General features: G+C 45.1%; 1 protein-coding gene across 4 annotated transcripts in view; it reads right to left on the bottom strand.

Moving 5' to 3' along the window:
* LOC121269648 (probable cation-transporting ATPase 13A4) overlaps positions 1-26,120 on the bottom strand; it is a 130,692-nt gene that overhangs the window by 58,421 nt on the left and 46,151 nt on the right. For all 4 annotated transcript variants that reach the window (XM_041174422.1, XM_041174413.1, XM_041174431.1 and 1 more), the window contains 5 exons: positions 24,810-24,998; positions 18,130-18,191; positions 9,306-9,456; positions 7,122-7,205; positions 6,359-6,515 (listed from right to left, as the gene is read on the bottom strand). In XM_041174422.1, the coding sequence (XP_041030356.1) occupies positions 6,359-6,515; positions 7,122-7,205; positions 9,306-9,456; positions 18,130-18,191; positions 24,810-24,998 (643 nt within the window). The remainder of the gene's footprint in view (positions 1-6,358; positions 6,516-7,121; positions 7,206-9,305; positions 9,457-18,129; positions 18,192-24,809; positions 24,999-26,120) is intronic.

The raw sequence follows: 26,120 nt of genomic DNA, 5'->3' as shown, positions 1-26,120 counted from the left end.
GAAGATAGTATGCAGAGCACCTTGGATTTTATTTCGGAGCAGAGGAAAAGCAGAAAGCAATCATTTTGTGTGTCCAGTAGCAAGACATACAATCTTTTCTGCAGCCTGACAGCCCTGAACACGCCAAATTCTAAGTCCTTTAATGAATTAGTGGACCTAGTGCAAATGCATTTCCAGCTGAAGCCATCCATAATAATGCAAAGGTTCAAGATTAATTCCAAAGTTAGGGCCCCGGGAGAGTCCATCGCAATCTATATAGCGAAGTTGAAGCAGTTGACAGAACATTGCAACACTAAATAACATGCTGAGCGACCATTAGTTTGTGGAGTTCATGACGAAGCCATTCAGTGCTGTTTATTCACAGAGGTCGACACTGATTTGAAGTGAGCCCTGGAAATAGCACTAGCCATGGAAATTGCTGTGCAGGCTTTGCAACACACGCAATATGGTGCCATTCTTCATGGGGGGCAGGAATCTACCGGCGGGCAAGGCGCGTAAACCAGAGACACAGCAGTGAAGTGAGAGGCAATGTCCGCTATTAGAAACATGGAAAGGCCTACTAGAAACACTTCAACCGCAACTCCAAGGTTAATTTGGTATGTGGAGGTGACTACATATCGGACACCTGCAGTTTCAAGGAGGCAGAATGGCATCAGAAAGGTCACATAGTAAGGCACTGCAGGCCGCAGTCAAGATAGCCCATAAAGCAGCAAACCAACATGACTGAATTGAAAAATACTGCAGAACCTTAAGTTGCCAATACAGCATCTATTCCCCATACAATATCACCACTGTAAAAACCAAACCTACCACAGTCACAATCCAAGTTAATGGGAAGCCACTAATAATGGAGGTGGATATGGGAGCCTCAAATACAGCGGTTGGAAAGCAAGCATTTAAATACTCAAATCAAGGTACCCAGCCACTGAATCTGGAGCGGACAACCGCTAAATTAAAGACATACAGTGAAGAATCTATACAGGTAAAAGGCATTGCCACAGTACCAGTGTCTGAAAGGCAACAGATAGCTCAGCTTCCAATGATAATAGTAACAGGAAAAGGACTTAGTCTTTTGGCTGAGACTAGTTACAAAAAAATCAAGCTTGACTGGTCTGAAATATTTCACTTGAGAACAGAAGTTCCTGAACTGCTAAGGAAATATGACAGTGTATTTCAGGGTGAATTAGAGAAGTTAAAAGGCTTGCAAGCAAAAATATATGTGGATTCTCAGGCAACACCATGTTTCTCTAAGGCCAGACCTGTATCTTATGTGTTGATGGAGGCGGTGCATGCAGAATTGTGCCAGTTAGAAAAGGTAGGCATCATCCAACCTTTCCAATTCTCAGAATAGGCAGCATGCATAGTTCCAGCTGTTAAGCCTGACCAAATTAGATGCGTTTGTGGGGACTATAAATTGAGAACCTTCTCCACAGCCAAGGAGGGTTATTACCTACTAAAAAAGGAAGATTTATCGGTGATATTTGGAGTGAAGAAAGTCCACCGGTTTCTGTCTGGAAGACATTTCACCATTGTATAGGACCATAATCCACTAATGGGCTTATTCGGTGAGGATAAGGCCATTCTGCTAACAACATCAGCAAGAATTCAACACTGGACTTTGATATTATCTGTGTATGACTCTATCTTTATGCACTGCCCTGCCTTGCATATTGCAAATTCACATGCACTCAGTCGTCTCACGTTACCAGATAGCATTGTACGTGCTCCAGCGCCACAAGAAGTTGTGCTTGTGCTGAATTTCTTAGACTCTTCACCTGTGTTTGTGAAGCAAATTAGAAATTGGATGAAGAGAGGTCCAATTTTGTCAAAAATCTGAGACCTTGTATTGCAACGGTGGTCAAATTCACCAGTGTCTGAAGAAATAAGACTGCTCCATGCCCGTAAAACAGAGCTAAGTTGTCAAGATGGAATCTCATTGTGGGGATTAAGAGTTATCTTTCCTTCACAAAGAGGAGAACCACACTTGACAGAGCTTTACAGTGCGCAGCCAGGCGTCTCAAAGATGAAAATGCTTGCGTGAAGCTATGTCTAGTAGCCAGACATTGACAGTGACATTGAAAGCATGATCAAGCACTGTCTCCACTGTCAGCAACAACAGAAGTTGCCTGTTTCAGCTCCACTGCATCTGTCAGAGTGACCTGGTTGACCCTGGGTTAGACTACATATTGATTATGTAGGTCCATTCTTAGTTATCATACTTTTATTGATCGTAGATTCATATTTTAAATGGATAGATGTGTATGAAGTCAGATCACCAACATCGAGCACAATGATTGAAAAGCTGCATCATTGCTTTAGCACACATGGCCTCTCGGAAATCATTGTTTCAGATAATGGTACAGTCTTTACCGGAACAGAGTTTCAGAGATTCATGAGTTTAGATGGAATCAGACACATTAAACCAGCCCCAAACTATCCCTCATCAAATGGTTTAGCTGAGAGAGCTGTGCAAACTTTCCTGCTTTCTTCTCGGTTATTGTACAATGCCTCATTCAACTACAGGTTCAACGATGTCTGAATTATCGATGAAGCACCATCTACATGCAAGGTTAAGTCTGGTGTTTCCATACTTAAAGGGGAAGGTAGAGAGGAAACAGAGAAATCAAAAATTGAATCACGATATTCATAGCAAAGTTCACAGATTCATTGTAGGAGACAGCATTTGTGCGGAATTTTGGAAGTGTACCTTGTTGGGTTCCTGGAACCATTGTCCCAGAAGCTGGTCCTTTATCTTTCCAGGTGGATGTGGAAGACAGAATTGTTCAAAAACACATGGACCATCTTCAGGATAGAGAGACATTGCAACAACCTACTATTCTGCCTGTAATTAATGTAGAACCATTAATCCCTGAGGTGGCAGATCAACCTAGAATAGACATGCCCAATGTCTCTGTAGGGTTGACTAACCCTGAACTGCCACTTTTTAATAATGTGTCTTGTGCTGCAGTTCCTAATCATGTCGATCCGGTGGAAGAATCTCAAGTGGTAGAGCTGCACCGCTCTAACTGAATAAGGAAAGCACCTCAGAGACTTCATCTATATACATACATATGCATACATACACATACACATACATACACATACATACATATAAAAAAACTAAAGGGGAGGAGATTTAGTAAATAAAGGTATAGTCTCTCCTACTATCTATCAGTTGTCACGTGAAATTCCTGGAGGCTCCGACCAATGAGCCCTAAACAGAGGTAATCCGGGGTGCAGGGCTTCATGTCAAGGACCTGGTCCAAGCATGTGGCATCTGAAAAGCTCGCTGTAATAAAGTTTCTGTTTCTTGTTGAAACCTGTCCTTTACATCAAGTCATTACACAGCAGATTGCTAAGATTGCAGAGGTGCTGCCTGTGGGAGTAGCAATGGCTCCATTGAGTACAAACCTGCTGCTCTCTCTCAGGATGACAGCATTCATCCTCCCAGCACTGCCTCTTCATCAGTGTTTTCTGCTGCCTGTCAGGCAGCCAGCCCGGACTGCTGTCACCCATCCTGAGGTGATGCAGTCTAAAGCCGGGCCGTCTAAGGCAGAGCTGTATGAGGTCATCCTGCAAGGTCACCTGCAGTCTCGCCCATTGATAGTCAGCAGTCTTCCACGAGCCATGGGTAGTACTGTGTAGGATCATGAGGACAGGCAAAGCAGGCACTAAAGGAATGCATAAATATGAATGATACATTTTTGTTTTTGTAAGTGTTTATGCATAAAGATGTAATGCAAAGATTCTTAGTGATTGCTTTTATTGCAAGATCCTGGCCAAGGGGATGTGGTGATGGGACGTTACACATGGATAATAAGGTGAGGAATGAGGGATTTATGGCAGTGAAAGGATGTTTCCCTGAGGGATGTGGAATCTAAACAGGAAATCTTGGACAACGCATCAGAGCTGAAGGGTCCCTGTTGTATCCACCCTGCCTCCTCCTCCTCCACCCCCACACCCCTACACCCCACCATGGAGAATTCAGGATGTCTGGTGATAATGGCTGTGCCCCATGATGTAAGGTTGTAGAAGATACAACATATGCACAGTTAACTTGGAGATCTGCTCTGGTAAGTGTTCTAAGGCCCCTTCCAAATGCTCCATTGCTCCTGGATGAGATGGAGGTATGGGAAATGCTCTCTGAAAACCTGTCATGGTCAGGGCCTTCTGTGAAGAGCCCTCATCCTCCTCCCTCCTTGCAGAGTGTCCCCCTGCAACCTCTGCTCCCCTTTGTTGGTCATCTTGCACACCCAATGGTACTGCAACTACATTCTCCATACCCTTGCAGACTTGGTATATATAGGTGAACAAACCCTGCTGCCCTCCCTAAATGGTTGTGTCGACTCACCAAAAGGCCTCCAAAAATAAGCCACTATACATCCACAAATACTGCTACAGTATTGGGGAGTCAAAAGCTCCTTAGTTGCAAGTTGCATGCCTGTTCCTTTCAAGAACAAAGTGCAGGTTTCTCGTGCAACTTTGCACCTGTTTAGCTTGCTGTGATTGGCATGTGTACACTTGATCTGCACATTCCAATCTTCAAAACATACAGAAAATCAGTCGGAAGGTTTGTTTTAAAGTTATGGTCTGACACTCCTGATGCTTCTCATGCAAGTATGACTTACCTGTGCTGATGTCCTTCCTGACAAAGAGCACCACGTGGGTCGCACTGGGAGCAGCCATAAGCACATCATGAGCCCTTTCCATTATGCTGGCAGCAGAGGTGCTATAGAGCTCAATTGTGCAGCCAAAAAAGCAATGTTTTTTTTTAAATTAAAAGTTATCCTGTAATAGTGCTTTTTATTTGATCTTTGATCAATTGATAGCACTCTCACCTCTAGGTGAGCAGGTTGTGGGTTTGAGCTCCACTCCAGAATTTTAGCAGGTAAATTATGTCGACATCATAGAACAATAATGAAGGCATATGGCACTGTTGGACATGGTGACTTTAGGCTGATATGTTAAACAGAGATCCCATCTGCTAAGCACAAAGGTTCATAATGAACATTGCAGTTCATATGACACTATTCAAAGAAGAACAGGGGTAGCCTGATAGAATGATGCAGCACAGAAGGAATTCATCTTGTCTGTTATGCCTATTCCAGCTGCCGCCCATGAGATTATCATGGCATCTCTGGTGGAAGTGGTACCAGAGAATGATCAGCATTCTGAGAAGCCTCTATCTCCACTATGATGATGGTACAGCTGGTCAACACATCAACCACTGTACACTCAGAACAGATTACCTCATTGTGTATCTTTGTTTGTTCGATCACACTGGGTATAAATAGGTGTTGCATTTCTGTAGATGATAACAATTACTGTACTTCAATGGAATTCATTGTATTTGAGGCAGTTAGAAGTATTTCTGAGAAATATCATTAAGCACTTCTTGTAGTATTGACTTTCTCCCAACATGTTTACTGACAGCAACATGTATCACGGGTTTCAGTTACTACTCTAATTTTTCTCAAGAACTGATCATAATAGACTTTTAGATTCATAGATTTATACAGCACAGAAACAGGCCCTTGGGCCCATCGTGTCTGGGCCTGCCATCAAGTATCTCTCTATTCTCATCCCATTTTCCAGCACTTGGCCTGTAGCCTTATATGCTATGGCATTTCATGTGCTCATCTAAATACTTCTTGAATGTTGCAAAGCTTTCAGCCTCTACCACCCCCTCCAGATTCCAAGCAACCTCTGGGTGAAAAAATCCTTCCTCAGATCCCCTCTGAACCTCCTGCCCCTTACCTTAAATCTATGCTCCCTGGTTATTGACACCATCACTAAGGGGAAAAGTTTCTCCCTATCTACGTCCCTCATAATTTTGTTTACCACTATCAGGTACCTCCGCAGCCTGCTGTGCTCCAAGGAAAGCAACCCTAACCTATCCAGTCTCTCTTCATAACTGAAATGCTCCAGCCCAGGCAACATCTGGTGAATCTCCTCTGCACCCTCTCCAGTGCAATCATATCCTTCCTATAGTGTGCCAACCAGAACTGCACACAGTACTCCAGCTGAGGCCTAACTAGCATTCTATATAGCTTTACAGTTTTATACAGCATTCTATACAGGAGTTAACCATGAACTGTGGACTGTAGAGACTGTGGACTTCCTTCAATCATCTCAGAGTGAGACTAGAAGGATGTCAAGATACCTTAACCAAGTGAACTAACTGCATTTCAATTCCAATCTGGAATTTATTATTCTTATCAACCCACAAATTGACAGATTTGTTGAACTGTAAAGATTGAATTGTCCCATTATTAGCATCGGCCCCTTCTGAAGCTGTTACTCATTATAATATTAATAAATGATTCATCAAGTGCTTTCATTTTCATGCCGTTCAAACCTGTTTCAGGTTTACAAAGATGAATAACCATCTCTGGTGCTCCCTTAAGGTAGACAGTCAGTTTTTCTTTTCCAATCACTTGGGTTACAACTGACATTCTCTGCAGTGCTGGTGAGAATGGGTATTGCTTCAGGACTATAATTCCTTCTTTTGATACCTGTAATATACAATAACATTGTCTTGTTAAGGAATTTGATAAGTGAATTACTTTTTAATATATTTTAGGCACTTTGCTGCTATTAGGATCATAGGGTTTTACAGCGTATGAGGCCATTCAGTCTCTTGCATCAGTGTTAAAAGAAATACAAAACTAAACCCACTACTCGCTCTCTGCATGTAGCCAAATACCTTCTTCTGCTTTAAACATTTATCCAATTTTCCTGGGAGAGATACCTTAACCTTCCTGTGGCAAAACATTCCATTCTCCAACAATCTATTGTGTCAGGAAATTTCTTCTAATCTGTTTCCTCATTCTCTTAGCGATAAAGTTAAATTGATGGCTCCTTAATACTGAGTCCTATTTTATTTCCTCTTACCAATCTTTGTTCCAGTGAAAATAGTTCCAACATGTCCAATCTCTCCTTTTAAATATAGCTTCCCATCCTTGGCTTCATCCTGGTGAATTTATACAAACACTTGCATACAGATAGATAAGCTGAAAATCATTGCTTTAAGAGTGCAAAGCAGGAATTTTCTGATGAATTGAATTCCTGGTTTTGAATGAAAGCACTGTGTATCGGTTAAAAAAAAATAGATCATGTACCTTATTAGCTGTAGGTCCTGGTTTGACAATAAATGAATGTGCTTCCTCATTTTGCTGCTTTAACATTGTATTTTCTTTCAACTCCTGTCATGAGTTCAAAAATATATGGTTTAATTAAACTTTTAATTTGCTTTAAATTGAAATATATCTTAGCATATTTGTATACAGCAACAGCAAAGGCAGTCTGAATAAATTTGGACGATGACCTTTTATACACTAATAACTAGATGTGCAATCTTAACACAGCAAGTAAACTGACAGATTCAAAGCATATGAAGTGGAAAGATGGAAAGAGCTTGTATTTGCAGAGAAACACATACTTAAGACATCCCAAAGTTCTTCATAGCTAATGATTACTCAGGAATTATAGTCACTGTGAATCTATAGACAGGCACAATAGCCAATTTACATACAACAAAGTTTCACAAACAGCAAATGAGATTAATGACCAGTTATTCGGCTTTTAATGCTGTCGGCTGAGAGGGAAAATGCTAGTCAGGTGGTCAGGAAACTGGAAGAACTTGCTGTTATTCTTCAAACAGTGCTATGGGATCTGAAATATTCACTTGGCCCTTTGGAACAAGCAAATATGGCGAAAGCAAAATACTGCAGATGCCGGAAATATGAAACAAAAACAGAAAATGCTGGAAAAACACAGCAGGTCTGGCAGCATCTGTAGAGAGAGAAACAGAGTTAACGTTTCGAGTTTGTATGATCCTATGAAGGTCTATATGAAAGATCATATGGATTTGAAACGTTAACTCAGTTTCTCTCTCCACAGAAGCTGCCAGAGCTGTTGAGTTTTTCCTGCATTTTCTGTTTCTGTTTCGGGCAAATATGGCCTTAGTTTAAGTCCAGGCTAAAAGACAGCAGCTCCAACAGAACAACACAACCTAAGCTACAAAATCCGTATTAGGTCCGTTTTTGCTAAATGCAGTTTCTTACTCATATTGTTTTGCTGATCAGTACATTCATGGGTTTCACGAGGGAATATTTTGTAGATGTGTTTCCCACACAGAATAAGTTCATAACAGTTTCCTCCCCAGCATGATCTCTTTCCCAACAGCTTGTTATACTCCAGGAATCCAATTGGTAAACAATGGAACTCAAGCCAATTTTTTGCACACTTTAATAAGCATTTATTTACAAAGTTTCACATTACAAGCGTGGACTTCCTAACAACAATCATTGTTTCGGTCTGTGTCTACTTATCAGGGCAGAAGTGAGTCTCCAGTTAAAGCTGACTACCTTCATAAAATTAAACATAATGAATATATAATTAACACAGCCAAGCTCAGCAGTCCCAGTCAAAATCAATTTTCCATCAGCGTGTCCTCCCAACAAGGGAAGGATTTGTGCTTGGAAGTGAACAGACTTTAGAAAATAAGGCTAAAAATCAAAAGAAGACAACGTTAACATGAGGATGGGGATTGGGAGGAATTCTAACCTAATCCACTTGATAGACGGCTGATGTGGTCCGATCAGACCACTGATTTACACACTGCCCAATTTTACTTCTTGTTACCTTCAATGGAACTTAAATGCAGGCATGGTGTAAAAGTGGCAACTAATTCAATCCCACCAGTTTTCTGCCTAGCAAGTTAGGTTAAATTACTTTCAAGATGTTAAAGTAATTTTTAGGTCACCAGTATGTTCTGAGACATTACAGGCTCCCTGGAACAATTACATTGCAATTCGCACAACACAATGCTGAAATAATGACAAAAGCAACAATTTACATTTATATAGAACCTTTAGCATAGAAAAACATCCCAAAGCATTTCACAGGCATAAGTCAGAAATGGATGCTGAGGTATTAGGGGGAAAAAAATATATTAGGAGGGTGAATCAAAAGCTTGGTCAAACAGATTAATTTCAAGGACAATCTTAAAGGAGGAGAAGGAATTTAGGAAGGGCATTCCAAAGATAGTAGCTAGGCACTGAAGTTAGTTAGCAATGGTGGGTCAAAAGGTAGTGGGGTATGCACAAGTGGTCAGAGGAATGCAGAGTTCAGGAGACAAGATTGTAAGGCTAAATGAGGGGCAGAGATAGGAATAAATAGAATCAAAAAAATGCTTTTAGAAAATGATAATGCTAAAAATTGCAGTGAAGAAATTAATTTGAGTCTTAATTTGTGAAAATGAAAGCGTACAATTTCTTTAAAACTTGTCATCTATCTCTTACCCAGTGAGTGGTCTCAAACATTTTTAAGTCCAGTGGGTCACCTTGAAGAGTGTTGTCTAAGAGGACCAGGGAGTGACAACTGGCCATAGCACCCAAAAACGGCCCCCATGGTAACATATCTCCACTGCTAAACTTGAATATATTCTGTAAACTGGACATTAGAAGTGTTTTGTTAGACGAACAAGAGTAGTCATAAATCTGTGCCCTTTTGCGCATTCATGGTTAACTATTTAAAGCACTCATCATTTTTTGTAGATATTCTAAAACCACATCGAACGATCAAAATCATTAATGACAGAAAATGTTATTTAAATATTTTGAAAGATGAAAATATTTCTCAAAGATATTCTAAGTAGGAACTTTTTATTTTGTTTAAAATTGATGGGCCAAAGAAAGACTTGTATGTCTTAAAGAGAATTGCATGACAAGAGGTCCAACAATGTAATCATGAATTGGCTGGATGACTGCATTTGCCAAATATATCAAACAATGTAGCTAAAGCATAGAAGTCGCTCACTATTAGAATCTTTGCTGTATGATGACTTCTGATCTAACACTTTTCTTATAGTCCATGACCAATAGAGAAGCCTACCATAATAACAACAGAAAATGCTGGAAAAACTCAGCAGGTCTGACAGCATCTGTGGAGAGAGAAACAGAGTTAAGGTTTTGAGTCTGTATCATCCTTCAGAGCTAAAGAGAAGTAGAAATGTGATTAAATTTATACTGTTTAAGGGGTGGAGCAGGTGAAGCTGATAGAAGGCCAGCAATCAGTGGGGCCAAAGGAGAGATTGACAAAGATGTCATGGACAAAAAGACGACGGGAGTGTTAATGGTAGTGGTAAGGGCTAAAGGAGGTACTGATCTTGGCATAAAGATAAGAAAGCAGAATGTGTTAATAGTAGAACAAGGGTAAGCACTCTGTGAAAAAAAACATGGAACAAGTAACAGATGGCCCTTTTGGGGGTGGAATGGGGGAGGGGGCGGTGATTGGGGAAAGAGAATGGAAAAAGGGATAAAAAGGGGATAAAACAATGAATAAATGAACAAAAATGAAAATAAGTGGATAAATTTTTTTTTAAAAAGGGGATTTAAAAGGTACAGGACAGAGTTCATGACCTGACGTTGTTGAACTCAATGTTAAGACCAGAAGGCTGCAAAACAGAAGAACTTAAGAAACAGGACCAGAAGTAGGTCATTCGGCCCCTCAAGCCTGCTCCACCATTCAATAAGATCACAGCTGATCTGCCCCAGTGCCTAATCAGAAGATGAGGTGTTGTTCCACCGGTTTGCATTGGGCTTCACTGGAATATTGCAGCAAGCCAAGGATGGACATGTGAACAAGAGAACAGGATGGTGTGTTGAAATGGCAAGCGACAGGAAGGTCTGGGTCATACCTGCGGACAAACCGAAGGTGTCCCACAAAGCGGTCACCCAGTCTGCGTTTGATCTCCAATGCAGGGGAGACCACATTGGGAACAGCGAATGCAGTAGACCAAATTGAAGGAGGTACAAGTGAAGCATTGCTTCACCTGAAAGAAACGTTTGGGCCTTTGAAGGATGAGGAGGGAAGAGGTAAAGGGGCAGGTGTTGCACCTTCTGCGATTGCATGGGAAGGTGCCATGGGAAGAAGATGAGGAGCTAGGCATGATGGGGGAGTGGACCAGGGTATCCCGGAGGGAGAGGTCCCTACGGAATGCCGTCAGGAGGTTGAAGGGAAGATGTGTTTGGTGGTGGCATCATGCTGGAGTTGGTGGAGGATGATCCTTTGAATGCAGAGGCTGGTGGGGTGAAAAGTGAGGACAAGGGGGACCCTATCATGGTTCTGGAAGGGAGAGGAAGGTGTGAGGGCGGATGTGCGGGAGATGGGTCGGATACAGTTGAGGGCCCTGTCAACCACTATGGGTGGAAAACCTCAGTTAAGAAAGAAGGAAGACATGTCAGAAGCGCTGTTTTGGAAAGCGGCATCATCAGAACAGATGCGACGGAGGCGAAGCAACTGAGAGAATGGGATGGAATCCATACAGGAAGCAGGGTGTGAGGAACTTTAGTCGAGGTAGCTGTGGGAGTCAGGGTGCTTGTAATAAATATTGGTGGACAGTCTATCAGCAGAAATGGAGACAGAGTGGTCAAGGAAGTGGAGGGAAGTGTCAGAGATGGATCCTGTGAAGGTGATAGAGCAGTGGAAATTGAAAGCAAAATTGTTAAATTTTTTGAAGTCCAGATGAGAGCATGAAGTGGCACTGAAACAGTCATCGATGTACCGGAGAAAGAGTTGTGGGATGGGGCCTAAATGGACTGGAACAAGGAATGTTCCACATACCCCATAAAGAGACAGGCTAAACTGGGACCCATGCAGGTACCCATAGCCACACCTTTTATTTGGAGGAAGTGAGACAAGTTTACAGAGAAATTGCTCAGTGAGAGAACAAGTTTAGTCAGATGGAGGAGAGTGGTGGTGGATGGGATTGTTCAGGTCTCAATTCGAGGTAGAAGCGGAGCCCTCAGACCATGCTGTTGAGGGATGGAGGTGTAGTGGGATTGGACGTCCATAGTGAAGAGGAGGTGGTTAGCACCAGGGAACTGGAAATTGTTGATATGATGTAAGACATCAGAGGAATCGCAGATGTAGGTGGGAAGAGACTGGACAAGGGGAAAGAGAATGGAGTCAAGATAGGAAGAAATTAGTTCCTTGGGGCAGGAAAAGGCTGACACGATGGGTCTACTGGGACTGTCCTGTTTGTGGATTTTGGGAAGGAGGTGGAAGTGGGCTGTCTGGGATTGGGAGATTATATATTATGGTTGGAAGCTATGGAGGGAAGATCGCCAGAGGAGATGAGGTCAGTGACAGTCCTGGAAACAATGGCCTGATGTTCGGTGGTGGGGTTATGGTCCAGGGAGAGGTCGGAAGAAGTGTCTGAGAGTCGGCACTCAGTCTCTGCAAGGTAGAGGTCAGTACACCAAACAACTGCACCACTCTTGTCGGCAGGTTTGATAACAAAGTCAGGGTTGGACCTAAAAGAACTGAATGCAGCAAGTTCAGAAGAAGACAGGTTAGAATGGGTGAGAGGAGCAGAGAAATTGAGACGGCCGATGTCACACTGACAGTTCTCAATGAAAAGATCAAGAGCAGGTAAAAGGTCAGAGGGAGGGGTCCAAGTGGAGGGAGAATATTGGAGGTGGGTGAAAGATCCATTGAATGTCAGGGGGCTCCTGCCTAAAGAAGTGAGCACAGAGACAAAGGCGGCAGAAGAAGACTTCAGCATCGTGCCGAGCCTGAAACTCATTGGGGTCAGGGCGTAAGGGTATGAAACTGAGTCCTTTGCTGAGTACAGAACGTTCAGCAGAGAGGGGAAGGTCAGAGGGTATGGTGAATACACGGCAAGGGCTGGGGTTAGAAGAAGGAATAGGGTCGGGGGGCGGGAAGGGGTGGAGGGATCTGGATAGGCAATGGTATCAATAATTTGTTGGAGCATGTGTTCCTTAACATCTGAAAGGAAGAGAAAGGGCGGAATTTTCCGAGCCCACTGGTGGTGGGTGTGTTAGGTGACGTGCCCAGAAAATATGGCAGGACCCACTTCATGACAGCGTGAAGGCAGGTCGCGATCTTCCGCTCAGCCCACTGAGAGCGGGCCACATTTCCCACCATCAGTCGGTGAGGAGCTAATTGTAATACATTAGCATATAATTAAAAGGCCACCTTGCTAGGCTCTTGGAACCCCGCTGTATCATCCGTCCACGTCGGCGGGAAAGCACACTGATGTGTTTCACAACAGCACGCAGGTGACATGCACTTGGCAGCCTTCACCAAGGGGGAACCAAGGTGAGTGAGCAGCAGCATTCTCCACAGCTCACCCATTGTTTACAGGCCGCAGGGGTGGGGTGGGGGAAACTGATGCCTGGCCCCACAGGCGACTGCTGAGGGGTGGCGGGGTATAAACTGACCATTCCCCCTCAACTAAGACAAATCAGGCGCAGTGATATGATTGGGGTCAGGCTCCTAACCTGTCCACCCATGCAAGCATCGTGGAGGCACCAAAGGACCACCAGGCACTCCGTACCTTACCTGCACCCCCCCCACCCCCCAACGCCTACAACCCCCACCCACCCCCCAAGCCTCCCCACCCTCCCAGCACAGACCTCGAGTTTGCCACCACTTTATTGGACCATGGAGGAGTTGCACTGTAACTCCTCGCCAGTGCTGGCCATGTAGCAGTCACTGCTGGAGGTGCTCACAGCCCCTTGCAATCTCAGCATCCTGGTTTGGACCAGTGTCCCCCATCCCCCATGTTTCAGGTTGACAGGGCAGCCATGCAGCGCAGTCATCTCTGGCCATCCGAGGGGTGACCAGCACTATCCAGGAAGCATTAAGGGGCGGTTACAGAGGCCAGGAAAGATGCTAAGTACAGCCATGATAACCACATCTCTCTTCTCCTTCATGCTGCAGGAAGACCACATCAGGATCATGGATCCTGGTGACCTGGCTGTATGCCTGATGGCCTAAAGAGACCATAGAAGATGGAGGATAGAGTGACTGAGGCACCTGGCCGTGCAAAGGCAGGGGCAGCAGGGGCTCCCACACACACTGCCCAGGAGCGACAGTGAGCCATGGCTGGTTGGCACCTAGCAACACCCAGGGTCTTTAGACACCGCCTGCCATTCCTGCAGATGACTGAGAACCAGTGTCGCCGACGACTGCGCATGTCTAGGGACCCGCTGGCTCACATCTGCCACTTACTGCAGGACTTAGCGCCAAGGGGACATGGAGTGCATCCAGTGCCAGTGGCTGTGAAAGTGACCACAGTGCTCAATTTCTATGCCAGTGGCAACCTTCAGGGCTCCATAGGTGACCTCTGTGGGCTTTCACAATGCTCCACCCATATGTGCATCCATGAAGTCACGGATGGTATCTTCTCCTTGACGCACAACTTTGTGCATTTCACTCGGGACCGGGGCAGCCAGGATGCAAGGGCCGTTGGATTCGCCTTGATCTCGGGATTCCCACAGGTGCAGGATGCAATTGCTACGCTCGGTGGACATCATCAACTGCAAAGGTTTCCACTCACTGAATGTGCAGCTGGTGTGCGACCACCAGAAACGCATCCTGCAGGTATGCACATGGTTGCCAGGGAGTGTGCATAATGCCTACATCCTGAGTTGCTCGCAGATCCCTGCAGAATTCCAGGGTTCACAGAGGCTGCAGGGTTGGCTCCTTGGGGACAAGGACTACCCGCAGAAGCCGTGGTTGATGACACCTGTGCAGTGGCCTCAGACTGCAGCAGAGTGACGCTATAATGAGGCTCATGAAGCAGCTCGCAACTTGGTGTAGCAGACCATCGGAATGCTGAAGATGCGGTTCTGGTGCCAAGACTGGTCTGTGGAGCCCTGCAATACAGTCCACAGAGGGTGTCACACATCGTTGTCATCTACTGCGCCCTTTATAACATGGCACTGCAACGGGGTGAGGAGCTGGCTGAGGAGGAGATGGGGGAGCTGCACGTCTCTTCCGATGAGGAGGATGCCGACGGGGATGAGGGTGAGGGGGTCCTCAGTGCTGATGATGAGGCCCTCATATCTGCCAGATCTGTGGAAGATGATGCAGTGAGGTGTCCCCATTGATCCTCACAACACAGTTGTGAATGTTTGACTGTGAGAGTGCTCCTGTTATGGAGGTGCAGTGGAGGACCTAATCGCAGAAGGATGATAACAACATGAGGACACTCCTTAGATCTTCACATAGCCTCTGAGAATGTCTGACTCCTGTCTGGCCAAGGGCAGCTTGCTTGCGCTCCATGATCAGGGCCATCTCAGAGATGCAACCATGAAACTTTAGGCACATCTGATGTTGTGCCCGCCTTCAGCACCTTAGCCCTTCAGGAGCTGGTGCACAGCATCACTGGTCACAGATGCTGGTGTGCGTCAGAGAAGAACTGAAAGCCCGAGTTTACGAGGTGGACAAGCAGATCATGACTGAAATAGCCGAGGAAATGACGTACTTTCCCGAGAATGAAAAGATCTATTCAGACAAAGGCTGCAAAACAGTGGCCACCAAGTTGGACTTTTACTTGTAATGTGTTTGTGTGTTTTTTAAATTGGAAAATACTTTGCCTTTCTACACTGGACATTTTTTTATATATATAGAGTATGAGAGAACCCTATGGCATCTGCCCACTACATTCTGGCAGCAATGACCAGCACTACCAGTAATGTTTCCAGGGATTGTGAGGCTGGATCATCACTGTGGTCTGAAGGCTGCACAGAGCATAGGGAAGATGCCATGGACTGAGAAACCTGCCTTTTATCTTGTGCAGAAAGGTTTCAAATCTGAGTGACAAGAACACTGCTCATCAGAACAAGGAGCCACAGGCAGGGTGACATTCTTAGGAGTTTATTGACAATAGTGAATAGTATGTACAAGTGATCAACGCCCTTGCCAAGGCTATGCAACTACTTTTACCTAACTTTCCTAACCCTGCCGCTACATCTTGGTGCTCTCTGGGCATCTACAGCAGAGATGGAGGCAGCCTGCTGATTGTGAAGCCCTGTCTGTGATGACTTTGGCAGGCGTCCTCTGGAGGGCCGAGACTTGGAGGGCCCCGGCCTGCTTTCGGAGTCCTGCTTTGTGGCATTGGCACCCTCCTCAGCCTGTGAAGCTGGATTTGCGGAGGTCATAGGAAGAGGGGAGTCAGATGGGCCAGTCACTCCCAGAGTCACCTGGATGGATGGCCAGAGTGTGCAGCTGCTGATCCTCCTCTTTATGGGTGCCTGAGTGCCCGTGGCTGACTCCGTGAGAGGAAGTGATAGCTGGAGTGAGATCGAGCTGCCCGGCACGCCCTTGCATTGATACTTTTGGAGGCCAACTATGCGTCAGCGATGGAGTGCAGCAGTGCAGGAGCGACGTCTTGGACCAAAGTCTCCAAGGCGGCTGCCATCCTGCCAATGTTGACCTTAGTGCATTAGCATGCTGGCACTATTACCTCAGACTGAAGGCAGATGGATTATTCCATTGTCCCTTATAATCTGAGGAGTGCAGCGGACATCCCTTCCTGATGTTCCTGTAATTGTCTTTGCAGCTCCAACAACTGATTGAGGACGGTGTCCAGAGACTCATCATCTGACACTGGTTCAGCAGATTCTTTGCCTCCTGTAGTCCAAGTGCTGGCGACCTCAGATGTCCCTGTCTCTCCCTGCTGTGGAACAGATTGTTCATTGTGATCCCAAGGCTGCCCTACATCAAGGTCTCACTGAGGTGTGTGTCACTGCACTAGTGGAGCGTATGGATGAGCGCCATGACTGGTCTTCAACGGTGCTGCCCTCAGAGACCTCCATCCAAGATGCTCTCAGGACTGGAGTCAGGGTCAAGGTTGCCTGGGAGTGACGTGTGATGGGTTTGTGAGTTTGAGAGTTGGGAGTGATGAAAAGAGTGACTTGCCCTGGTGGTACAGAGGAGATCATTCATCCTTTTGCAGTACTGGGTGGCTGCCCTCCTCTGCAGGGCGTTCGCACTGACTACTGCTGCCACTGCTCCCAAGCCGGGTTGGTGACATTGCTACTCATCCTGTGGTCAGAGCTGGGGTAGAGCACATCCCGGCGGGCCTCCACAGCATCCAGCAGTCACTCGATGAACCCTTCGTTGAAGCTGGGGGGCTGCAGACATTTTGCCTTTGATGGCCATCTCCCAGGGAGTGGTGGTGAGCTGATGGCATTGAGCACTTTGCTGGCAGCTGCCTTTTAAAGATGGCAGCTGGCATGATGCAACAGCAGGGTGATGGTGAGCAGGCAAATGAGAGACCACCCGCCATGGAAACGGTGTGTTTTGTGCGAGTGAATATATAATGAGGCGGGCTCGGGAAGATGTGGCGTGAAAACCCACCATTTTCATCGGTGGGTAGGGCTCCATTTTACCCACCTGCTACTGCACTTCATACAACTCTGGGAAAATTCTGCTCAAAACGTTTCTTGTTAAGGCATCGGATGAGACGATGAATAAAATGAAACTGGGGACAAGGACAGCTTTGAGATAGAGTGAGTCGGTGCAGCTGGAGGGAGAGGTCGTTTGTGTTCATATGGCGGTGCATGACACAGAGTGGACCTCAGGATGTGGTGAGAACAGCAGTTCGAGGAATGTTCTATGTCCCAGAGATACCTTTTGCAGTACTGGGTGGCTGGGTTCGAAACATGAGGGATAGAGCTTCAGTTGGAATCCATGTGGGGTAAGTCGGAGATGGAGACAGTTGCTGAGGAAGGAATTAAGGGTGCGAAAGCAAGTTTTGGTAAACACCTTGTCAAACTTCAGGAGGGAAACGCAAAGCAATGAAGGTGAACAGGGTGAAAGAGACAAATGGAAATCCTGTCAGAGAGAAGAGCAGTACTACTTCAAGGTAAGCACTCCTGGAAGAGAAGGGGCAGTGAATTAAACACTAAGATAAAAGCAAAATACAACAGATGCTGGAAATCTGAAATAAAAACAGAAAATGAAAAACCGATAAAACAGAAATACCAGAAAACTACCTCCCACAATAGCTAATGTGTGGATGCTAAAAACAATCTTTTGCTGAGGATTTAATATGTATTGCTGAAAAAAGAAACTTTTTTGTCAAAACTTTTCATCTTGTGCTTATCAGGACAATCCGCAAGAAAATACCAATGTCAGGAGAAAAAAGATTCATACTGTACGAGAAGAGGGGGCTGACTGGTTGGCAAGTGGACTCTGATATCCATTTAGCAGCTTACACAATATATTGCTATGATTCTCTTACACTGTGCATCTTCAACTATGAAACCATTTAAAAGTTTTTGGTTCTATAATTTCAAGGGGACATACCCTTTCCCTTTTGTTGATACTAAGCCCCACAAATCCAATCCATCTTCAGTCAGTGTTCCAGTCTGCATAAAGTACAAAATAGTAAATAATTCTGTTGAAGAGAATAATGTGATGTAAAGCAATATGCTGCTCATAGTACAAAAATATTATGCCCTGTGTTATGCATTGAATTACTTGTGCACTAATGTTTAACATATTTGACTAAAATTCTGCTCTACAATTTTTGTAAAGACTTTATTCAATTTCTTTCAAATAGTAGAGAGAAGAATTTCAAGATTAACATATTAAATGCTTGTACTAAAAGCAATTGATTGAAAATGCATTGGTTTTCCATAATCAATCAGGGTATAGTTTACTCCATCCATTTATTTTTGTAAGAAGAGTAGACTTGAGAAGAAAACATGTGCAATGAACATAATTTTTTAAAATCTTTATTTTGCATGATTCTAGATGGAGTAAGTCTGAATTAAAAATTGACTCAGCCAGCTGTCTGGGACATCTTTCAAAGCTATCCTTTGTTCTGTCTCAAAGTCTGTATAGTTAGCCAATCTACATGGCTCCCTGAATGCAATCAGACCTCATCAATCTATTTAAGGGGAATATATGTCTGAAATGGGATAGCTTCTTGCAAATAATGTTATTAGTTTTGCCTCATTTTCCTTTTGTCGAGGTAGTAATATCTTGCTGTAATACTTAGCAATAAAATAACAGATTTGTTAGTTTGAGCTAGGTGTTTTGCTTATAACATTGAATAATATTGATAGCATCCTCTACTGTTGGTATGTTGATATTACATATTACATGGGTAGATGAATAACTGCATGAAGATCAAGTTAATTATCAAAACAAACATGAAGCTACTCTGGTCCTTTATTTCAGCAGTCATTCATCATTTGTGGAACGAAATACTAAGGATTAGATTTTTCTCTGAATTAATGACAATTTGGGGGTAGTTTTGGGGCAACGAGTGGAGTAAAATGGGGTAAAAATCACAACCACTTTAAAAACGCAGGGCAGAGTCATCCCAGATTTGCACTAAGTGCGATAGTAGGTGTGAAAAAAGACATTTTACCTGCTGACCGCAATGGTGGATTTTTGCATCATATCGTCCCCTTCCCACCTCATTAATTATGCAGTCACAGGAAACACATCGTCTCACTGTCAGGCGGCCACCAATTTTCCCACCACACCATTACCTCACCGTTTTCTCACTCCAGGCACCATATTTAAACTGCAGCCGCGCGCACTTCTCAATGCTTGCAGTCCAGGACTGCTCTGGTGAAGACATGGCCCCCAAAGCCAAGAAATGTGTAGCCCCCGATTCAGTGATGCATCCCTGGGATGCCATCTGGACATCATGGAGCTGCAATGGTCTTTACCCCAGCTCTAGCGCAGGAGTCCCATCAGTCTCACCATTCCAGCTTGGGAGGCAATGGCAGAGGTAGTCAGAGCCAATGCTGCACACAAGAGGCCAGACATCCAGTACAGAAAAAGGACGAATGATCTCATCTGTACCGCCAGGGTAAGTCAACCGTTTCGTCACTCTCAACTTATAAATTCACAAGCCCATCACACATTCACTGGCATTTCATTCACTGCCAGCTCAAGGAACATCGCCACTCTCTCTCACGCACACCCTCACATCTCCATCTGACCTCTTCTCCTCTGGAGATCGCCTCCTCATCCCGTCAATGCTCCATTCTGCAAAGACACATACCTGGCATCCTTCTCATTTGGCTTCCTCACACTCTCTTCACCTGTCTTTATGTAGGATAAGATCACGCACAATCAACAGGAGATGTCTCAGACTGGGGTGGAGTGCCAGACATCAAGGTTCTCACTCTGTTTGAGAGCCATGCATTGGAGCTGGCCAGGGAGGATGTGGACCATTCCTGTGGCAATGGTGAATTCAACGGCAAGCACCCACGTGAGGATCCTGCACCACATCATCCCTCTGTCAACGCTACTCTGAGTCCACTGTTCTGTGTGTAACACGGCTGCCAAGAATCAATAATCCATACTTCCCCTTCTAGGACATCTAACACGTCACTCCCAGGCAACCTTGACCCTGACTCCAGTCCTGAGAGCTTCTTGGATGGAGGTCCCTGAGGGCAGCACCATTGAAGACCAGTCATGGCGCTCACCCATACTCTCCACTAGTACAGTGACACACACCTCGGTGGGACCTTGATGTAGAGCAGCCTTGGGATCACAATGAACAATCTGTTCCACAGCAGGGAGAGACAGGAACATCTGAGGTCGCCAGCACTTGGACTACAGGAGGCAAAGAATCTGCTGAACCAGTGTCAGATGATGAGTCTCTGGACGCCATCCTCAATCAGTTGTTGGAGCTGCAAAGACAGTTACAGGAACATCAGGAAGGGATGTCCGCTGCACTCCTCAGATTACAAGGGACAATGGAATAGTCCATCTGCCTTCAGTCTGAGGTAATACTGCCAGCATGCTGATGCACTGAGGTCAATATTGGCAGGATGGCAGCCGCCATGGAGACTTTGGTCCAAGATGTCGCTCCTGCACTGCTGCACTCCATCGCTGACTCATAGTTGGTCTCCAAAAGTATCAATGCAAGGGGGGTGCCGGGCAGCTCGATTTCACTCCAGCTTCCCCTTCTCCTCAAGAAGTCAACCACAGGCCGTCGGGCACCCATAAGGAGGAGGACCAGCAACTCAACACCCTGGTGACTTTGGAATGTCTGGCCGATCCAAATCTCCTCTTCCTGTGACCCCATCATCTCCAGCTCCAAAGGCTGAGGAGGGTGCACCTGGTCCACAGCAGGATACCCAAGGCAGGCTGGGGCCCTCCAGGTCTCAGCCCTCCAGAGGATGCCTGCTAAAGTCATCACAGGCACCAGGGCATAGCAGTCAGCAGGCTACCTCCACCTCCACTGAGGATGTCAGGGAAGCACAAAGACATAGCAGCAGAGTTACAAAGGTTAAGAAGATGTAACTCTTTCGAGTACAAACCCGTTTCCATCTGTTTTAGATGAAGTTACATTGTTTCATAGTTTGCCATTGTGAGATTTGAACTCTTGATCTTGGGGTTACAAACCTAGTACCATAACCACTTGGCTATTTAGGTTGCACAGCCTGGGCACAGGTGTTAATCACTTGTACATTATGTTCACTATTGTAAATAAACTCTCAAGAATGTCTCCCTGCCTATGGCTCCTTGTTCTGATGAGCAGTTTTCATGTCAATCAGATGTCATTCAGAAAATTTTGGTTCCTGCACAAGATAAAGGCAGTTGTCTCAGTCCAGGGCCTCTTCCCTGTGCAGTATTAATTTTCGAAGCAAAGTGATGGTCTGGCTTCATACTCACTGGGCATATTATTGATGGTGCTTGTCATTGCTGCCGGAATGTTGTGGGCAGGTGTCACAGAGTTCCGTCATTCTCTCTGTGTGCTCTCAGTGACTTAGAGGTGGAGCTGGCCCAACCGATCTCTTCAGCATCTGTATCCAGTGTTGGTGTAGTCCTGGAGGGGACAGGTGCCAAAGGAGCAGGTGCATTTAAAGTTTCATGGCTGTATCTCCATGACATGACCCTGATCACAGAGGGAAACTAGCTGCCTTCGGCCAGACAGGAGTCAGACATTCTCAGAGGCTATGTGAAGATCTATTGAGTGCTCTCACTGCATGTTGTCATCATCCTCCTGGAATTGAGCGACTATTAGGGCTTCTGCTGTATCTCCATAGCATGAGCCTGAGCACTGAGGCTATATCTGCTATCATCAACCACACAGGAGTCAAACATTCACAAATGTAAGGCAAGGATCTCATCACTACATCTCATCATCATCTTCTAAGAATCTTACAGTATGAGGGCCTCCCGAGCATACCTGCCTCGTCTGGCCAGTGCGATGGCTTCATTGCCAGCATCCTAACCTTGGAGGACCTCATCATCCTCATCCCCTTCACCGTCTTCTTCATTGGAGGATAGGTGCAGCTTTTCCATCTTCTCCTCAGCCAGGTCTTCCCCCCATTGCAGCGTCAGTTTGTGTAGTGCGCAGCAAGATACGATGATACACAACACCCTTGGTGGACTATATTGCAGTGCTCCACCAGACCTGTTAAGGCACTGGAGTCTCAGTTTCAAGATGCCTATAGTTTGCTCCATTAAAGTCTGGGTTGCAGCATAAGGCTCGTTGTAAAGTCTCTCTGCTGCAGTCTGAGGTCAATGCACAAGTGTCATCAGCCAGGTCCTCTGTGGGTAGCCCTGGTCCCAGAGGAGCCAACCCTGCAACCTCGGTAGACCCTGGAAGATGTCAGGGACCTGAGACCTACAGAGGATGTAGGGGGAGAATCTTCTGTCCATCAGGTGGGCAGGCGATCGCCACCTGCAATCAGCTGCGTGCTGCCGTTTTACTTGGGCGGGACAATTAAGGCCCGCCCAGTGTGATGCGCACCCAGAAGTGCAAAGTGCTATCTGTGTGGGCGGGGGGAGGAGGGAGAGTCAGGGCATGCGTGAAAGAGTGCAGAAGTCTCCCTGAGGCACAGAGCTGCCTCAGGGAGATTAATTTCATTCTCAAAAATTGAAAGAAAGAATAAATAAAATTATTCAGACATGTCTCTTTATGTGACATTGTCACATGAGGTGGGACATGTTTATGAATTTTGCTGAAACATTTTGTTGCAATATTGAGATTCCATGAAAAATGCGAAGACTGCCTGGGCTCTTTGCCTGCCTGCCAACCTTAAGGTTGGACGGGCAGCCCTGACAATTGGTTCATTTAGATTATTAATGGCCTTAACAGGTCTTTGACAGTTCAGCGGGCACACAGCCAACTCCAGTGCATACCCGCTGAACCAATCTGTGCAAATCTCAGGGTTCTTGCTTCCTGGCTTCATGAAGCTGCATCCCCATGATTTGATCCTGATCATGGAGCGCATGTGAGCTGCCCTCAGCCAGACAGGAGTCGGACCTTCACAGAGACAATGTGAAGACCTAAGGAGTGTCCTCACTGTATGTCATCATCATCTTCCTGGAACCTTGCAACAATTACGGCCTCCTTTGGTCTCCATGACTTGAGCCTTAGCACAGAGGGTATGGATCCTGCCAGTCTCACAGGAATCAAACGTTCACAGATGCAAGGTGAGGATGCTGACTTCCTGGATATATTTATGGGTGGAAGCTTGCAAGATTTCGCACAGGTCACCTGTGGACCCCTGAAAGGAACCACTGGGCTAAAAGTTGAGTGCCCCGGTCACTTTCATGGCTACTTGCAGTGGATGTCCTCCATAGCCCCATGGCACCAAATCCTGCAGCAGGTGGCATATGTGACTGAGCAGTTCCCTAGACATGCGCAGTCTTTGGTGACACTGGTTCTTGGTCATCTGCAGGAATGACAAACATAGTCAATAAACCCTGGGTCAGTGAGGCACCTATGATTGACGGCTTACTGTGGATCTTCAACTGCCTGCAGAGGAGGGCCAGCTGCACCTTCATCTTGAGGGTGGTGCTCCTCACTGTGGCGAGCCAGGCACTGTTCTCTTTGTTCTTGGCTCCCTGTAAGCCATGAGACACACCACTAAATCACCAGGCTCCATGATTCTGATGTTCTCCTCCTGCAGGATCAAAGAGACAGAGACGCGTGGGTTAGCAAATATGTCCTAAGGACCTCTCTTGGTTAAGTCTCAAGGCCCCTTCACGCATGCTAGAGTGTGCTGGCCCCACTTGGATGGGCAGTTGCTAGTGCACTCATTGGCTGTCCAAAGCCTTACCCACTCCACCTGACTGATTGGCAGCAACTTTGGCCACTGGTCTGCATGCTGTGCTCCGAAGTCAGGCACGGGCATCCCCATAACCTGCACTGCAAGGCTACACCTTTAGCTTGAACCATGAGGGATACTGGTCCAAACTTTAATAAAGACATTGCAAGAGGCTATGAATGCCACCGCCTGCACCATGGCCACGTTTCGCAAGGGTTTTCTACAACTTGTCCAGTCGTCCAATTGTTCTGCTGCCCCCTAAAAGACACATTAATTTGCACCTGAGGGTGAAAAGTTCTGGAGCATTTGGTGGCAATTTCATGCTTTTGCGTTGCTTGAGTGGGCAGAAAGGCTTCAGAGGCCCAACTCCATACATGCCAATGGAGCTGCTGCATGGTCTCGGCTGCGGAGGAATGCTCACTTTTGACAAGTGCCTTCCTAAAAGATCAAGGAACCTGTCTGAGCAGATTTAACTAGAGTTAAGTGGATGTGGCTTAAGTCTTCCGGCCCATTTTCTCCAACTTAAATTTCAAATTGATCCCATGTTATAACTTCCACTATATATGTGACATTGGAAGTAACATTGAGATTTCCCTGAGGCAGATACTGCTGCATTAGACTATTCAGCATGAATCAACACCACCTGAAGGGTCGGAAAAAATGATATTTAATTTAATTCACCTATCCTTTGTCTGCGTTTGCTGAACTATACAAAAACAGATATGAAGAGACTCCAGCTTACAAATACAGTTTTAGCAAAACATTGAGTTACATCTGGTCCACCAGTTCCTCATTCCATCCATGGTTTCAAATTCACACTACATGAGTGACAGCGATACAGCATGAAGTACAAGCTTAAACCAGCATGAACAGTTGTGGTAATGAAAGGATTACTTTGTGATTACTATGCAGTCAACGGCAAGTTAACATAATCAAGTTTAAACAAAAGCACACCTTGTCAAAGCAGATAAGGTTCAACTGTCCACAAATATTGATCCTCTGTGGGCTAATGCAAAAGATTCCCTTATTCTTCAGTCTTTTTTGGGCGTATATTATGCCTATAGTCACAGCAGCAGGTAAGGCAGGAGATACAGCAATAGTTATCACATCTAATACTTTCCTCACGATTTTCCCTGCTGGTACCTGCCAGAGTAGAATATTGTCAATCATCTTACAGCAAATCAAGAATATCAAAAGTATTTCTAAAACAAAATAGATGCTACACAAAAACCTTTTAATGATTTCTAAGGGCTGATTAATAAGTACAGTACGTAAACTCAACTGAATGATATAATAATTTTGGGCCTGAATTTACTATATATAGCTGCTGAATGAATTTGTTAATCTTGCCCTTGCCAACGTAATTTCTATGATCTTTTGCACAGGAAGTTGCTTGAAGTTCAAAGATCCAAACAGGGTGATTCCCCTGGGGTATCTGGAATTTGTGTAAATAGTTCAAGCAACTGTCTGTTTCCTTAATCAATCATTGTTAATAAACCTCACAACATCTGAACCAGGAAATGTCAGTTAGGATTTAATGTCAAATCATGTACGAAAAGAAAAGTGAAAAGAAAGAAAATTTGGATTAGGAGTGAGAGAAAAAATTAGAAAGAAAAAGTTTTTTAAAAAGTCTCCAACAACAATTAAAAGCTGAAGGAATGAAACTCCTCATCATAAAAGGTAATTTCCAGTGTCAGGGAAGTTGCTTGGTAGTAACTACATTCCTCCATTGCAACAGTGACTGCACTTCACTTAATTTGTGCTTTGGGACATCCTGAGTTTCTGAAAAGTGCCTGGCTTTTCTTTTTTCATGATTAAGTCTAACCAAGCCATTAAAAAGATATTTAGGCTGAAGCACACATGCCCTAACTTTTTGTGGCAAGTTTAGCCTGTGCTGACAATATAGGTACAGGAACTTGTCACTTAAAACATTTAAATTGGGAACCAGACAGCAAGATGCTGTTTTCAAGCAGCTTCCGACATGGAAGTGGAATATTTTTGACAGCAACTTCTGGTCAGTAAGGAGTGTATGGTTGGGAGACTACACTCGAGTGAGGTGGAGACCGAGTGAGTAGCGAATTAGGTTCAGGTGGTAGGTTCTGGTAAGTCTTTGTCAAGTTTAAGTATAGATTAAGAGTCAAGCTCTGACATAAAAAATTAAAAAAAAATTTTTTTACTGGATGTGGGCATCACTGGCTAGGCCAGCATTTATTGCCCATTCCTAATTGCCGTTGAGAAGGTAGTGCTGAGATACCTTCTTGAACC

This window comes from Carcharodon carcharias, chromosome 2 (genome assembly GCF_017639515.1).
Source record: "Carcharodon carcharias isolate sCarCar2 chromosome 2, sCarCar2.pri, whole genome shotgun sequence".
In the NCBI taxonomy this organism is placed as follows: Eukaryota; Metazoa; Chordata; class Chondrichthyes; order Lamniformes; family Lamnidae; genus Carcharodon; species Carcharodon carcharias.
This window is presented reverse-complemented; position numbering and strand designations above follow the sequence as displayed.